The following is a 17,824-nucleotide window of genomic DNA, read 5'->3' on the forward strand; positions in this document are numbered from 1 at the left end:
GTGAGCTCGCTGCATGAATGTATTTGACGTGATGGGTGATGAACACCTGCTGTTACTCTACTCCTCTGCTGTCAGTATCTTTTGACTTTGGGGCTTTTTGACACTTCAAAGAGAAGCCAAAGGTCAAAAATTTGCAAAGTGAAGATGAGACATGACTGGAAAGCAGATAGCGCTATCCATAAAGTGTGAAACGTTTCCTGAACAGCATCGTCTAAGTGACAGCTACAAGCTGGATGATGATCACACTAATTAATATCACAACACATGAAGCTAAATTTTGCTTGCAGCCATAAACTGTAGTTGTATGGTACCAAGAAAGAAAATAAGGCTTATTTGAGCCTGTCACCATATTATTTATCATTAAACTGTGATCGCTGTAGGAGCTAAATAGTTTTAGCTCCTGTCTCTTTAAGAGCCCCTCCCTGAAAGCCAGCTTCCTTCTAATTGGCTGCCCCTCTCTTACTGTGATTATACTCTGCAGACATGGACACAGACCATTAATAGACCATTAATCTGCTCTCTCCCCCCCCCCCAAAAAAAACAAACAAACAAAACGAAAAACAAAACTAAAGCAAAATTTTAATCATGGATTAAAACTAACTTTTCCTCACATTCGGTTATTTTTAAGCTTGAATGAGATCTGGAATCTGAGATCGGACAACATGAACCTTCTCAATAACACAGTTTGCAGCAGGCTTCATTTATGAACATCTGTTTGCTTTTATTGTTAATGCTTCATGTTTTGTGACTGTAAGCCAGTAAAAATAAGCAATCAGGTGTCCTCATGTTCCTCCCCATTTTCTTAAAAAGGTATTTCCTATCATCGGACCACACATTCTGAACATTATTAATACTAGTCTTTTGTCTGGTCAAGTACCTAGGGAATTTAAGCATGCAGTCATACATCCTTTAATTAAGAAACCGGGCTTAGACAGTTCAGTCATATCAAATTTTAGACCCATCTCTAAGCTTCCCTGTCTTAGTAAGATTCTGGAAAGGATTGTTTATACTCAGTTGATGGACTACTTGAATGACTCTAAATTGTCAGAAATCTTTCAGTCCGGCTTCAAGCCATTTCACAGTACGGAGACAGCCCTCGTAAAAGTTATGAATGACATCCTGATAGCGACAGACCGTGGTAAATATGCAGTGCTGGTCTTGTTGGACATGAGCGCTGCATTTGACACAGTGGATCACGATTTGCTGATCTCCCGCTTACAGCACTGTGTGGGAATTTCTGGTTCGGCTCTTGTGTGGTTAAAGTCCTATCTCTTAAATAGGACCTTTTGTGTTAAGTTGGGGTCGGCTTCATCCTCTGTGGCCCCTCTGCTTTGGGGTGTGCCACAGGGATCTATTCTTGGGCCGTTATTGTTTTCACTGTACCTTTTGCCTCTTGGCGCGATTTTCCGAAAACATAAAGTGCCATTCCATCTATATGCAGATGACTGCCAGCTCTATTTACCTTTTAGTAATTCTGATAGTCTCCCAACTCGACCTCTGCTTGACTGCTTTACTGATGTCAAAGCATGGATGGCAAAAAAGTTTTAAATTTTAATGATCGGAAGACAGAAGCGATTTTATTTGGCCCAAATCGTTTTTCTTATACTCCAGATGTTGCTCTTGCAGCTTTGACTTCCCAACTAAAGAGTTCGATCACAAATCTCTGAGTTAAAATTGATTCTGCACTTATCTTTGATGACCACGTAAACGGGGTGGTAAAATCAGCATTTTATCACCTCAGACATTTAACGAAAGTTAAGCAAAGGTGTTATTCATGCCTTTATTACCTCACGTTTAGATTATTGCAATTCTCTTTTAATAGGGGTTGGGCAGGGCACTTTGTCACGCTTGCAATTAGTGCAAAACGCTGCGGCATGATTTTTAACTGGCAGAAGGAAATTTGATCACATCACTCTGATTTTGGCCTCTCTACACTGGCTTCCAATTGAATTTAGGACCCGTTTTAAATCCTTTTATTGGTTTTTAAATCTCTAAATGGTCTGGCAACTGTTTATTTGTCTGACTTGTTGAAGCCCCACGTCCCCACTCGTTCTCTTCGGTCAGCTGAGCAGTTGCTGCTTTCGGTCCCAAAGTCACGGCTGAAACTTAGAGGAGACCGAGCGTTCTCTGTTGCAGCGCCGATGCTTTGGAATAACCTTCCTCTCCATGTTAGACAGGCTACATGGCTTTTAACTCTGTGGGTAACTGACTTTTTTTTTTTTTTTTATTGCTATGTCTGGTTTTATTACTATGTGCATATTAGTATTGTGCAGCACTTTGGTCTACCAGGTGTGTTTTTAAAGTGCTATATAAATAAATGATGATGATGTTGGGTTTCAATTGGAAATGAGAGGAATTCGTTTTTTTGTCTCATCCTGTACTGAAGTTGGACGACTAAAGACGCACTTGACTGATCTTGCGAGCGAAGATTGCTGCTGCTCGGCCTGTGAAAGCAGCTCTGGGGGGATTTTCCAAAGTGTGAAAAGCTTTCTTGGCTTGAGCTTGAAACTTGAAGCTTTCCCCATGAACCAGACTGCAGGTGTATGATCTGAAAGTAGTAAGAATTCGAGCCACGAGGTTCTAATGAAAGATTTAGAATTGTTTCAATGATGATGTGAAATCATTTTAGGACTAGACTGCAGACACTCAGGGTATCTTGGCCTCTGCTGCTTGTACTAATTTTAAAGCTCCCATCACATATGATGACACTTGCTGATTGTAGTTTATTTTTCTGCTTGTTTTAGTCTTTATTTTCTCTTCTGGATGCTGTGAAAGCAGAAATCAATCAAACAAGCTACAGTTCAATGTACGATTCTTTCAGTGCGTTGCCCAAAAAGATTTCCTGTCGCCCTGTGGGGTTTTTTTCCCCTCCCATTTTAAAAACATGGTTTTCCCAGACATTCCTTCCACGATATGACGCATAGAGTGTGTATGCTTCATAGTTACGAATTCTGAGAGTTAAAAATAGTCTGTGGCGAGGGTTGACGGAGGTCTCCTCCACCACCACCCCCTCTGTACTACACTTTCGGTCACAAAGCGAGACATGCTGGCCGTCCTGCTCCCACTTTAGTGTTTTATCATCACCACAGAACACATTCTAACCCACATGTTTTTACAGTATGGTATCAGGCTGTCTGCTGTTAGCTGAGACGCCTTGTGATGATGGGATGAGTCCAATTTGTTGCTAAAAACTGTGGCGAAAAACCGCTTTAGCAGAAGGTAACTAAATTATAATTATTTCCTCGCAGATACTGTCTCTGAATCACAAAGACATTTCAGCCCAGTAGACGGTGCATCTTACCAGTCTGGGGGTTTTAAAATGCAGCCTCATGTCTGTAACCTTTTCCACCAGCACAACCCCCCCTCTCTAATTCAAATGGGATGGGACACGGTGGATGGAGATGGAGTTTGACAGGCATACACATCCTCCCTTGCCCCATATCGATCCATTATACAGAGGAATCCTTCTCTTAAGAGCAGCCAGCTCTGGCTGTCCTGTTGAATAAACATGGAGATTCGCTGGCCGTGTCTCCCGGGGTGTGAGCGTGCGTGTGGATGTCTTTGAGTGACTTTCCAATGTTAGCATACAGGCACGGTGAAAAGTGTCGAGCATTGTAGTGGAAAAATTGCGCACGCATTTGCAGAGAGTAGACGGTGGAAATCGGAGAACTGTAAGAATGCGGGAGGAGAAGTCATCTGCAGAGGGAGGCACAGAGAAGAGGGGGAGAGAGGAAAGATATTTCTTGTCAGATTTTAAAAGGATACGACAACATAGGAGCCTTTAGAGCTTCTTAGAGGTCTGCCTCTGTGTTTCAAGTCATGTTTTTGGCGACACAGGTATTACTTGTCTGTGTTTCATGCTCTCACTGTCTCTTTCTCATCGTCACAGTTCTTTGTTTACTCACTTCCTGAGCATGCTGGCCGACTCTGGGAAAGGTTGACAAGGGGTCAAAGCACTGAACAAAACAGAGTCCAGCATTTAGCCTTTGCTCCTTCTCTCTCTCTCTCTCTCACCCTCTCTCCCCCCTCATTTCTCATTGACTGTTTATTGTGCCCTCCTCCCCTCCCTTCTCTCTCTTTGGAGGTGTGTCCATCAACATCTGGAGAAGCAGAGCTGCTCACTGACAGCGGGAGCCCATTCACCCCCCCCTCTCCCTCCCTCTTCTCGCGCTCTCTCTCTTTCTCTCTCGCTCAGTCGCTCTGTATGTGTGCTTGCTGTTGTGGAAGTCAGATCGCACACTGAGGAGATGCTGGCAGCTGACTGTGGAGCGAACTCACAGAGAGGGGCATCAGCGTGGACCTACTATCAGGCTTATCAAGGACACCATGGCAGCATCGTTCTCTACTTCTTCTCCTCCTCCTCATCACTCATTCCTCTTTTGAAGTGAATTTCAGAGTCTTTTTCTGAAACTTGATTGCTGAAGCGACTCACTGATCACTAAGAGCTTCCGTGGGGATCCGTGCTCCCATCCTCTTCATCGTCCGCGGTGTTCTTCCTCCACCTGTGTTTCGGTGGGAGAGGAATTCACAGGCTTTGGCATGACGGAGATCTTGGTATCGGATGTAAACTTGAACTCGGTGTGTGAGCGTCTGGAGCAGCACTGCTGCGTGGATCAGAATCAGCACAATCTGTCCAGCCAGCCACAGACCCCTGTGCACAAGAGGCACAGCAACACTGGGGCCAAGCTATGGGGCCGCGTCCGCAGCAAGCTGCTCAGACAAAAGGTTTCTGGTTAACATATGTACACACACACACACAAGCTGTGGTTTTGCTCTTTAATCTTTTTTTCATCCTCTATTTATCACTGTGTCACTTCCATCTGTTGGTTCTCCCTCTCTTTTATCCTCAGTTCATCCCTTTCTGTGTCCTTGTGCTCTCTTAATGGGTGTCTTTATTTCTGAGTTGACTATTGTTCTATTCTGAAAGGTCAGATGACTGAATGTAGCTAGTGATGACAGTGATGGCTAAAATGTGACCCAGAAATAAGGATATGGGTTTATTTCCCTTTTTTATCCTGGTAGAATCTGCATCTCTATTACTAACTTTAATATTTGAGCTTTAAAAAGTATTGAATATTCTTGATTAATCCTGAATTGCACTGGAGTTTGATGCAGGATCGGTTACACTCACTTGTGAATAACTTGTGAGAAGATGTTAATATTTGAAAAAATGGAACCGACATGAAACGGGACTGTGCGACGATTTAATTAAGATAGGAATTCACGATCGCTCTAAAAGCACTCTGTTTAATAATATGAAATAATAATTTCCTGCTCCCTGCCCTCTCCCCTCCATCAGTCTTCATATCCACAAGCCTTTTTTTCTCCTTTAAAAAAAAAAAAAAGAAGCTACTAGTGATGACTAAAAAGCAGCTATATCATGTTGTTTGACGATCAGAATGTCTCCCTCTGCTGTTCAGTTGTGATAATGACGCCTCTTTGGCATTTAAAAGCAACGATTTTTTCTTCTTCTGTTTATTAAGTGTCATATTACTCCATATTGTCTCTGAGACACACATCTGGAATGTTTGCGTGATGTCGTTTTGGTATGCAGCCAGTTATTATCCCTTTCTTTGTAGTGTCTGCAACTGGCCTTTCGTGGTGTTGCGACGTAGTTTAAATGCAGTTTCTGGTTTGTGACTCATTTGGCTGAGCAGCAAAGGTTCTGTGATTCAGTGCACACCTCTGCACACACAGCTGAAACGGAGTAATGCAGAGGAATTTTTAGGTATTTATTTATCTGGAGGGGGTGACCACGTTCTTGCACAGCCCTCCTCTTCTTCAGCATCAACAGCGTTTTGAGCTGTAATTTGTGTGCATAGTAACTGTGTTCGTAACAAAGAGTCAGATTTAGGCTGACCTTTGCTTCCATGTTTTCCATTATTCAGCACGAGCCTGAGGAAAGCTGACCACTCTTTTATTCTGAGCGGAATAAAACAGTGATTACATACATTATTTCTCTGTACACAGGTACCACCGTGTTAATGTCAAGGCACTAGAGGAGGAAGTCCCTTTGTCTCGCTGCTGTCCAAATTTCTCAGCTTTGGCAATAAGTCTTTTTGGTATCTTGCCACCCTGCACTCACACCGTGCCGAAATCCCTGTTCACCCATCTGCTCTGTAAGGTTCATCCTTTAATTCTTGTCACTTGTTCTTTCTTTTTTTGTGTGTTGTCATTTTTCTAATCTTGGTTGCCTTTTGATCCTATCAGTCTTTCTACAGTCCCCCCCCTTTCTTTCCCTCGGTCATGTGTTTCATTGCAACATGCTGGTGATTGCTCTCGATGATGTTTAACTATCCACTGATATAATCTAAAACCATAACACAGCGGAGGCACGCATGGATTTTTTGAATAGTTCTGTTTTCTGTAAAGGCTTCATTCGTAGTTTTTGGTTAAGCAGTGTGTGTGTGCAACTGAAATACTCTGTTGTGCATGCTTTTAAAATTAAATCATGCAGATATGCGTTTAGAAATTTGAATCATAATTGTTGGGGCCAGGGAAAGCAGACTTTAGGGCATATTGCTACTTGTTTCTGTCTGTGCATCTGTGGCATGCATCATGTTATTTACTGGGTGTTTAGAGGAATGAAAAGGATAGGTGAGGGCACGGAAGTACACCAGGGAATTGTGCTCCCTACGTGAGCCCGAAGCAGCGCCTAATTAAGACACAGTGTGATGAGATGGGAAGCTGGCTGGAAAACGCTAATTGCTGTAGAACTAGACACAATATATTTGATGTGTCGCAACCAAGGAGCAAATAGCCTTGATGCTGGGATGTGGGGTTATAGCTTTTGTGTTGTGTTCTGTTTTCCCCTCCTTTTTGTGGACTTTTAGCCAGCTTAGTGCAGAGAACAATGCAGACTAAGCCATCGAGGAGAATCGCATCCGACCATTATCATCTTCCCTCCCACTCGCTCATCCTACCTCTTACCCTTGCAGCATTTCAGCTCCCCTATGGAAATTATACTCTCCATTTTAGTATGTTGATTAGTGCAGACAAGATATTAGCGTTTCATCCTTTCTGTGTACCTAAAATGCCATCTACTCCCCTAATGGCCTTTTTATATAGGCCACATAAATCTCCTCCTGTCTCCACCGGAGGGCATGGCCCTTTATTGGCCCCAATTCATCCCCCCCCCCCCCCCCCCCCCCCCCCCCGTGTGCAAGATCTGTGATTGGTTAATGGGCTCCAGGAGGGGAGTGGCAGGTCAGTAAAGCATTCTCAGGTTGATGCCCACAGTGACCCCCTTGCTTCTGGCTGTGCAGCAGGCAGCATGCAAATAGCCTTTAATCTCCTTACAGTGACACAAAGGCATTAATAATCTAATTACGGACTGAGATTTTGGGGATGTGCTATTAATCACGTGTTGTGCACTTTATTTTTGCCCCTTGCATGCAGGTATCTATAAAGATATGGTCACTAAAAGTGTATTTGTCACTGCTGGTAAACATAAAGCACATGCTGTGAGCCTGAGCAGCAAAAGTAATGCGATGAAAAGTTACTAAATATTCAGGAAAACAAACTCGCATAGTTGCTCAGTTGAATCTTACTCCAGTTCTTTTTTTCACATTAGCTAGGAGGTTAGTTGCCGTGGCTACAGTTTACAGACTTTGGACGGTGGGAATAGTGCATTTAAATGATAAAATGTCAAAGTAAATGAAACAAAGTAGTCTTTGACTGTGTCTCTCCTCCATGTGGAAACGAGAGATGACACTGGTCAATAACAAAGTTAGTTCCTGAAATCACGTGAATTTGAAGAGATTTCAGTCTTTTCCTGAGCACGTTCATGCTGCAGCACAATGAAGAAATCATAAAAAACAGATCATAAGGGTATTTTAAGGAAAATAAAGGAGGTGTTTGTTTTTGACTTTGAATATTAAAGGAATAGTCCACCCCTTTTTGTTTTTCTGCGTTTCAGTATCAGTGCTCCGCTCTGCTGCAGGCAAGGATGGTGTTGCGTAAGTGTAGTACTCATCTGTGTGTCGCTGCTTACAGGCGCTGGATGAGAATCACACACTGCTGGCAGAGATAAAAGACTAGTCTGCAAATCACAACTCTCATTCAGTTGAAAATCCCTGCCGATTGGCCCAAACTAGGAAGAGATGGCAGAAGGCAACATGGCAACTGAGTCAAAGACCTCCCATGGCCTCGTTGACATCAGCAGCTGTTGAGTAAAGAGTCATATAAACATTATGGTTCATGAATCCAAAAATAGTCCTGTTGCTTATGGAGCAGGAGCAACTTTGCTGCTGCAGGATGTGTTAGCTGGAAATTAAAAAGGAAAAAAAAAATGAAATAAAGGTTCAGTCACTGTGCACACGGTTCCTGTAATCCTGCTAAATCCAAGGAGCCGCGCAGTTAGCACCACGTTCTAATTAAAGGACTAATAAAAAGCTTTCTGCAGCTGAATGAATATTTAATCAGGCAGAGAAGCAGTGGTGAAAAAGTGTGATGAAACACAAAAGACAAATTAAACAGCGATTCATTAATTTAGCATATCAAAAGATCAAGTTATGCTTTTTGCGGTGTTGTCGCCAGCACGCATTACCTCTCCAAGCACAGCAACAATAAGATAATTAAGTCTATAGAGATTTCATTAGTTTGGCTTTACACATCACTTTGTACCTGACTGTTTGGTTCATGCGTCTGCTGCTGTTTTTCTTCTCTTTGGTCTGCATTATTCAGCTCTTGCTTTTACATAAATTTATAATTACACAAAACAAACAAGTGTCCAAACACCACTCTTTAGTTGTACTAAATCTGAGCAGCATGTGATACTAAATGTTCATATTGGTGACAGATTTGCACGTCTGAGCAAGATTTTCTTTTTGCACTTAACTGAAACGTAGTTTTGCAAACAACTGTCCTTTCACAGACCCGCATCGGTCACGCTTGTCAGATGAAAATGCTTTCATGTATAGTGTTCCTGTGGACAGGAAAGAGGGATCCCTGTGCACGGGGAGCATTGTGCATGATGTACACCGATGCATCAAGATTCTTTGTAGCGCTGCATGTGTTGAGGCTTGTGCAGCTCCAGAGGGGATGCAGACCCTTGATTGCCCCCTGTGTTGTTGCTGTCAGTCTCAGATCCACAGCAGGGTGGAGGGCGGGATTATATTTCCAGAGGGGAGGGGGGAGGGCTCTCAGTTAGTTCCCGTAGTGTAGTCATTATCACGTTTGCCTAACATGCAAAGGTCCCCCGGTTCAAAACTGGGCGGGAACAAGATTTTTTTTTTTCTTGAAATGTAAAATGAAATCCAGAGTACAAGTCTGAGTAATACTGTGTGACTGATAACCACATTCTGCCCTGTCGGTGTAAAAGAAACCATTTAGTAGCACAAAAGAATGACTTATCAGCTTTGATCTTGCAGATCAGTCTGAGTAGAGCACAGCCTGTACTCTGTTCAAACTGCATGTACGTCCCGGCTCATGTCTGCCTGCTTCTTTATTTGGAGACTCTTAGTCATGATACCAAAGCCTGTATTCTGCATGACTGACCTAGAGTCCAGCAACATGCAGGAAAAAGGATACTCAAATCAACCGTGACTTTTCTGTAGGTTTCTGCAAATTGACCAAATCACACGGCGGCCACATGCTTCCTGTTATGTTCATTTCAATACCCTCAAACATGCAGGAGAGCAGATAAATGAGGGTTAGTGTGTTTAAGCACACAGAGTACAAGGTTAGTGGGATGTGCACATATACGGCCGGATGGAAGTAAACTGGCTGTACCTCATACTCGGTGCGCACACTTGCTCCCATATAAAAGCTGGGTTCTTTTATATGGGAGCAAACTTCTTTTTTTAGTCTTTACGTCTCTCATATCAAGTCTCAGCTCTGTTACCTCCTGCCATCTTCCTGAAGGTTCCCTGACTGCGAGCTGTCACTCGGAATAAAACCTTAAATCCTCCCTCTGCTGTTAGACCAGCTGACTGAACTCATCCTCCGCAAAGTCACAAACCGCGTCTTGCAGTGCCATCCCTCCTGCTGACATTTTGTGCTTTATTCTGAATGAAATACTATAAAGTAAATGAAAGCTTGCTTCATGCAGGCCTCCTCTCAAACTCATTTCTCAGGGAAGCAGGCGAGTGGGGGAGCAAGTTCCTCTCAGCTATTTTTTAATAAACGGCCCAGTTGTGGATTCAGGCTTGGACAGGGTCACTGAGTATACAAATGGCTGTAATGGACCCTCTTTGTTTTTACAACCCTATTTGAGTACATTCATTTTTAATCAGGATTTTTAGAAATGAGCAGAGTAATAAGGAGGAAATGGGTAGGATATTTATTTTTATTTTTTTCAATTAGTTTACTTCAGGGGGGCTTAAAGAGGCGTCATCAGTGAGCCTTGGATCTTTGCCCGGTTCCCTTCTCGGCAGTTGCTGTGTAAAGCACCGATTGCAGTGATTACCTGTCCCTCGTCTGAAGCCCAAACACTGCTGGGAAAACAGGCTTTAGCGATAATAGGAATGCGTGAAACCGGTGCCAAATGGCCTTTTTACGAGGTAATGAAATACACTCACTAAAAACTTTTAATGCCGACAATAAGAGGAGCGTGCTACCCCTGCGCTCACCCAGCAAGAGTAATTTTCCTCTACGTTGAGCACATCGCTGTGCAGGGTTGCGATGACATAACTGAGTAGTGCAGATGCTGAAACTATAAAAAAGGCATTAGCTGTTGTGGCCTCGCACAGCGGGCGCAGACTCCAGGAGACTTAAAACAACAACAAGCTGTCTGTGCTGTCTCACTGAGAGACGTGAGAGCCACGCTTTGAGAATATGTGCGGTGAACGAGGAGAAGTGTCTCAGTCAATCTGGAGCCCTCGTTCGACGCCTGAGAGACTGCTGAACGCGTACAAGAGCAGCAGAAGCAAAAAAGTTGTGGGACAATAAACTTACTGCCTTCAGTTTATTGTCCAGCATCTACGTTAGAGCCCGGGGTTACAAGCATTACTTTGCCTGGGCTTCGGGTAGTGCAGTCATGTCTCCAGTTTCCTTATTTTATCCTCCAATAAAACCGAACGTTGAGGTCCATGTGGTTATAATTTTGGAGATATTTTTCAGTTGTTTTAATTATGTTTTAATTCTCTGTAGCTACAAAAACCCAAAGGTGTCAGATCATACTTGAATGTCTTACTGCGTGCATCACTGGGATTCTTCTTTAGTGAAATGTAAAGAGGTTAGATCGGCATTTCTCTGTCAAACACACGAGGACGGTTACTTTTACTTCACCACTTTCTGTCTTAGAATGGAAATTTAAGGCTTTCTCAGGTTTTATTTAGAGACAGACAAAAGCATAAAAGCAGACTATTTCCGTACTACAAGTACAAACATTCCTGAGGATTTATGTGGGAAAAGAATTTCCCTGGTGGCAAAGTCCGGTTTGGTCACAACACCCACCGTGGGTACGCTGGAATTAAGTGAGCAGGTTTCGAGGAAATGTACAGGTAGTGTTGCCAGGCTTTTTTTTTTTCTTCCTCTCTGTGTGTTGTATTGAGAAATGTCGAGTTGTCAAAGGGAGCGACGGCTCACTGATGATGTGATTAAGCAATTTTTCTGTTCCTGGGAAAATCCCAGTATGAATTTAGTCACGTCCTTATTTAGGCTTCTCAAAAATGTTAACAACCATGTTTCTGTTTGTGTTGTGTCTTTCAGCTGGATCCTCAGACTGTGCAGTCCAAGAACTGGCACATGGATGTCATAGAGATGAATGGGGTAAGTATCTGAGAGCTTGGACTAGTCCAGTAAATAAAGCCTTCAAGGTCGGAGATTTGTACAGACAGAATTTTGAATAGAATAACTAAATATATACAAAGGAAATCTTGATTTATTTTTTTTTCCATAAACTTTTTTCCACAAATTTTTCTTTTCTTTTACTTTTTCTCCATATATTAAAATGATTAGCTTAAAGATCATCATCATTTATTTATTTATTTATATAGCACTTTAAAAACACACCTGGTAGACCAAAGTGCTGTACAATACAAATATAAATATAGTAATAAGATAGTAAAGATAGTAATAAGATAGCAGAAACCAGACATAGAAATAAAATTAATAAAAAAACACTCATAACAATCCCAGAGTTTCCATTTTACCTTCTTAATGTTGTTTGTTCCTCCTCAGATTAAAGTGGAATTCTCCATGAAGTTTACAAGTCGAGACCTCAGCTTAAAGAGAACGCCGTCCAAAAAACAGAGTGGCGTGTTTGGAGTCAAAATCAACGTTGTTACAAAGTAAGCTTGATCCTGTTGTTGGGACTGAAAAGGGCTCAGAGCTCATGTGTCTAAATGATAGAATGAGACATTCCGTCTCATGAAAAGAAACAACTGTTTTCATGGCGCCTGTGATGAAGATGTGCAAGCCCAGTTCAGTCATCAGAAAATAACTGCTGTGCGTGTCCACAGGCGCGAGCGCTCCAAGGTGCCTTACATAGTCCGTCAGTGCATTGAGGAGGTGGAGAAGAGGGGGATCGATGAAGTGGGAATCTACAGGATCTCAGGGGTGGCCACTGATATCCAGGCCCTCAAATCAGCATTCGATACCAGTAAGACTCCATTCACTGTCTCTGTGTGACACACTCTTCCTCCCATCGTCTTTACTGCACGACAATATCGTTTATTGTTCTTTCTCTTTGCAATGCAGTAGACGTCATTCTGTGATGCAGAATGTGTGCAATGACATTTAGATTTATACACTTCAGTGCAAAAGTCGTGAGCCACAGCTCATTTCTTTTGTTCTAGGAAAATTCCAAATAGCAATAATTTATTGAGAGGCAAAGATACAGCAAAATACAGAGTTTGTACGATTCTGAAACTTAAAAGTTAATATTTGTTATGACCACCTTTATTCTTCATGTGAGCCTGAACTTTCTTACTTTAAGCTGCCTTTTTGTAATTTCTCTAAGAAGTCCCAGGAATAGTAGGAAGAGGCTTCTTAAAGGACACTCAAAGCTCTTCTTTGGATGTTCTCTGACAAGATGATCCCACATTGCGTCAGTAATGTCGAGATCCACAATCTAGGGAGGCCAGTCTATGACTGATAGTATTGCATCGTCCTAAAGATGTTGCTGCTGACTTTCAGTTCAATTCTTGTGTAATCTGGCATACCTCAGCAACAGTCATCCTTCTACTTAGACCATTTCTGATGAAGCTTCAGTGAACAGTAGATGGATTAACTAAAGAAATGGGGGCAAATTGTGTTTTTCCAAATGCAGCTAGCAACAAAGTACCTAAAGAGCCAAAGATATAAAAAACTCTTTGCTAAGTTGTCTGTTATGTGTAGACACAACAATGGTTCATCCCCTGAGTTAGATGCCTTTTTTATGCTTGAGTGATTCACAGATTGGCGTGAAGTGGCTTAACAAAGAAAAAAACATTCCTCTGAAGCTGGTCAGATACAGACACAAGAACAATAGTTCAGTATCAGTGAAGGCTTATACTGATTTTCAGCAGAATACATGAGTCATCTGTCTGTGTTCTTGCACTTTGCTGTTAAAAATCTGTGAGACGCCCAGTGCACTCTGCACATTGTCAAAAACACTGGTCTCACTGCAGCGAACAGCTGAAACTGACAGGAAACCGCAGACAGACTGTATGAGGACACTCTGCAGGGCTCACTCTGTTTTCCAGCACAGCGATTAATTCGCTCACTCTGTTGAGCAGGAATCACGTATGAACAACCAGGTTACAGATGTTACTGGCAAACATTATAAAATGATCCACACAGCAAAAAAAAAAAAATCACCATTTGTCTTTTATTGTATGTGTCCTGAACTTGGGTCATGTGAGAGTCAGTAAGGCGATAGGTTTAACACAAAACCGGCTGCCCCGCATTACAATCCCACCATACCCCATTTTTTCTCAGTAATTTCCTAAAAATGTAGCACCTTATGCTGCTTTTAGATGTAAAAAAAATTCTGCAGCCGGGTTTTTAGTAACCGAGGTCTTTGCTTTAGCACTCTAGATGAGGGATTAGTGAAAACTGACAGTCAGGCAATCCAGGACAGATGAGGAGCAGCAGCTGTATCGTGTTCAAGGTCTCCTGTTGCATAAGAGTCTTTGTGGTCACAGCTGCTTTTACTTCATTGAGATGTGACTGAGCATCCACTCTGATGTGACAAACAAAAGTCAAACACCAATGCATGCGGGGTCGTTAAGAGATCGCCTCAGTCCTGGAGACGGAGGAAGCGGAGATCAAGTGTAAAACTTGAATAATGTGATGAGTGTTTGTGTCTGACTTGCAGATACCAAAGATATCCTGGTGATGCTGAGCGACATGGACATCAACGCCATTGCAGGAACGCTGAAGCTGTACTTCAGGGAGCTGCCGGAGCCTCTCCTCACTGACCGCCTCTACCCCGCCTTCATGGAGGGCATAGGTGTGACTTTTGAGCTCTTACATTCATTCCAGGAAGTGTGTGTGTGTTTAGACTTTTGCCAAAGTGAGTTACAGTTGACCAACTGGAGAAGATGAGAACTGTTAGAAAGCCGTCTTGCCATAATTGGATCTGACATCTTCCTCCCTCTCTCACAGCTCTCTCAGACCCAGCAGCCAAGGAGAACTGCATGATGCACCTCCTGCGCTCGCTGCCTGACCCCAACATCATGACCTTCCTCACGCTGCTGGAGCACCTCAAACGGTACACAGACTCGCAAATACACACACTTTTTGTTATTCTTTAATCGTACTTATTCGCTTCTTACTTACAAAAATGTTTAACCTGTTCCAGTCACTTTTATACATGAGACTAAGCTCATCACAGAGAATCTAACGGTGCCTGTTGGTTGTTGTTTCTGCAGGGTGGCTGAGAAGGAGCCCATCAACAAGATGTCCCTTCATAACTTGGCCACCGTGTTCGGCCCCACTCTGCTCAGGCCCTCAGAGTCAGAGAGCGCGAAGGGACAGCACATCACCTCCGCCTCTGACATCTGGTCACATGACGTCATGGCACAGGTGCATGGATGTTTTTGAAAGTTGAATACAAAGCTGCACTTTGTTAATTGAGATTAAAAAAAATCGATTGGCCTAGCAGGTACAAGTAGTCGATGTTAAATTGGTGCGTATGTGCGTATCACAGCTGCTGCTTGTGATCTGCAGATGAATTTCACTCCCACATCACCCAGTGACCAATGTCACTGACCCCCACCCACCCCAGCTGTATTTAGACTGCAGGCTATCCATTCATCTCTGCAAAGAGATGTGTTTCCTGTTCACAAATAGCTCCGCTTGGCAGAATAAATAACATCCAGAGTAAATCATCATAAATGGGGGCAGAGTGCACATGCACGGTCCTATCTGTCCATTACAGTGAAGCCCAGTGTTTACACCGAGGCTTATTTAAAGTCTAAATGTTTACTGCATTAAGAATGCAACATGTTAGAGAGATGAGGCCAGTGCTTCATCCTGCATGTAATCGAAGTATAATCTGGGTGAATTAGTGATGGATTCCTTTGTATTTTTTGTTTTGTTTTTTTAATTAGAGACCCTCCACCTAGCAAAGTGGCAACATTCTCACTAGGAGGTGATTTTCCTGATGAGCTGCGACAGCATTAACCAGACATGTGCCCTTATGATAAAACTGGTTATTAAAGCGGAGATTAAGGGGAATTTGTGGAGCAGAGAGAGGAAGAACATTAGATTGATTGATTCATCTATGTTTATGATGCTGATTTTCTTTTTAATAATGGTCAAAGGTGACTTTCCGTCCATGGCTTACTGCCACAACCTTTCCTTACTCATTTTTAGATCAGCAGCAAGTTGTCTGCCCTGTAAATTGTAAAAATGTAAAAATAAATGTAAAAATTCAGAGATATTTTAAAGCAAAGCACATCACAGCAGCCTGCTCATGAGCCATATCTGCTTCCATATTTTAAAAAAATAATATGTTGGTTGTAATGTTTCTGTCACAAAATCCAGAATGATCATGTTCACCCTCATCCAAGCGCAAATTGTTCCAGCAGAAGCTGTACTCATACAGCCTTGTTTTCTCCTCTCTTAGGTCCAGGTGCTGCTCTACTACCTGCAGCATCCTCCCATCTCCTATGCTGAGCTGAAGCGAAACACACTCTACTTCTCCACCGATGTTTAATCCCCGGCCACCTCCCACAGGGCTTCACCTGGAGATGAAAGAGTGAGAGAGAGTGAGAGACTCCATACAAACATTGGTCCCCAGCAGTCAGTAATCCTGCCTCAGCTCTCCCTCGCCCACAGCAGGCAGCTCGTCTCAACTGTACAGCCCCCCAATCCCCCACCCCCAGCCCTCCCCTTCCACATCTCCCTTCCGTTTAAACCCCACATCCACCCGACCCTACCACACCCAGTCCTGTGAGGAGATGGAGCCGGGCACATGAAGGAGATTTCCGGGGCGTCTTAATAGTCATGTGTCGTGTCCTGTAGAGCCCAGCCGCTTCCCACTGGCAAGAAGACAGGGAGTTATGGGACCACTGTGGGGAAAATGGGAGGGGACAAGGGTCTGGAGGCCACAGCCTGGCGCAGTGGCGCAGGATCATGCCTCGGCGTGTGGGGTGTTGTCATCCCTTTGCCAAGTTCTGGTTTGATGATTTGAAAAACCAGTCGACTCAAACTCTACTTTCTGTTTTTGTTTTCTTGGTCAGAGGCATTCCACAAATAAAGGCATTTACATGTTTAGCACCTGATTTTTGTTTCCTTCCCTGGGCTTTCTGTGTGTGTGTGTGGTAGGAGGAGGCCAATGTGTCTGAATGACAGTGTGGATGTACATGACGTGTGTGTGTACTTGCGTGTTTAAGGGAACACAAGAATTATAGAAAACGGCCATCCCAGTAAATGGCTGGAATTTTTCTTTTCCTTCTCTCTGTACTGACAAGCAAGAGAGAAGTGCCCTCCTCACTGAGTCTCGGCCAAATTAGCCCTATTTATTTTAAATATATATAATACGTGTGCCTGTACAGTTCTGTGCAACTAGAGAAATGCTCTAAGGAGTGTGTTTTTTGAAGTTTATTCAGGTAGTGATGTTATTTTTTAGTCTACTTTTCTTATTCACCATGTCCATGGTTGGTAAGCTGTACTGAAAATACACCCAGAATTCATTTCAGATCACTTTGTAGAGGAGAGAGGGCACCCTGTGACATGACGGTTGTTTGGAGAGAACACAACGAATGGAACATTTAGCTTTTTTGGTTTGTTTGGTTTTTTGTTGTTGCATTGCAAGCCTGTTCCAAGTGTCTTACTGCACTGGTATAATCTGTAGGATGATTTTATGTAGTTGCCCTCATTGCATGTTCAGCTTGTCAATCAAACTAGGCCAGATAACAAAAAGGTAGGCTGTCTCTGCAAAGCAAAGAAAAAAGGTAAATAAATACATAACTGCATAAAAGAAAACCCTCTGTGCTCTGTATAAAGCCAACCTTTCTGCTATCAAGCCTGCAGCATATCTTAAAATACTGCAAGCACTGCTAGATGAGTACTATTTGATATTTTTAATATAAGGTTAAAAGAAAATAAAATGTTGTATTTTACTTCCTTTGAGAAGAATTTCAATATACTGTAATATTAAGGCTAAATGTTAATGTGAACTTTCTCCCCATTTTTTTTTTAGTAAAATAAAACTTATCAAAACACTCTCACCTTGTGTCCGTCTCTGCTTACAGGTCTGCTTTAGCACCAGCTTCCTGCAACTGCAGTAACTCAAAATTATCTTTTGGATATGGCATCATAATGTTTTCATGTCAAACTGTCACATGGTAAAATGATGGTAATATCAGGCACGGGACAAAAACACTGACGCTTGCCTTTCCCAGACTCTGTGTGAGCTGTGACTTCATTCTGCATCACTGTACCGTAACAC

At 42.7% G+C, this 17,824-nt stretch overlaps 1 protein-coding gene and 1 long non-coding RNA gene across 5 annotated transcripts in view; one reads left to right on the plus strand and one right to left on the minus strand.

Moving 5' to 3' along the window:
- abr (ABR activator of RhoGEF and GTPase) overlaps positions 1-17,358 on the plus strand; it is a 123,858-nt gene extending 106,500 nt beyond the window's left edge. For all 4 annotated transcript variants that reach the window (XM_085173636.1, XM_085173638.1, XM_085173639.1 and 1 more), the window contains exons 17-23: positions 11,653-11,712; positions 12,124-12,233; positions 12,405-12,544; positions 14,243-14,377; positions 14,533-14,638; positions 14,799-14,952; positions 15,998-17,358. In XM_085173636.1, coding sequence (XP_085029762.1) covers positions 11,653-11,712; positions 12,124-12,233; positions 12,405-12,544; positions 14,243-14,377; positions 14,533-14,638; positions 14,799-14,952; positions 15,998-16,087 — 795 coding nt within the window. In that variant the 3' untranslated portion in view covers positions 16,088-17,358. The remainder of the gene's footprint in view (positions 1-11,652; positions 11,713-12,123; positions 12,234-12,404; positions 12,545-14,242; positions 14,378-14,532; positions 14,639-14,798; positions 14,953-15,997) is intronic.
- Positions 792-7,131, minus strand: LOC146509634 (uncharacterized). Its single transcript, XR_014876281.1, has 2 exons — positions 1,959-7,131; positions 792-1,812 (listed from the first exon to the last, which is right to left on the minus strand). It is a non-coding gene; the product is annotated as an uncharacterized LOC146509634 (long non-coding RNA).
- Positions 17,359-17,824: the final 466 nt, after the last annotated feature.

Source organism: Neolamprologus multifasciatus, chromosome 10 (assembly GCF_963576455.1).
Source record: "Neolamprologus multifasciatus chromosome 10, fNeoMul1.2, whole genome shotgun sequence".
Lineage (NCBI taxonomy): Eukaryota > Metazoa > Chordata > Actinopteri > Cichliformes > Cichlidae > Neolamprologus > Neolamprologus multifasciatus.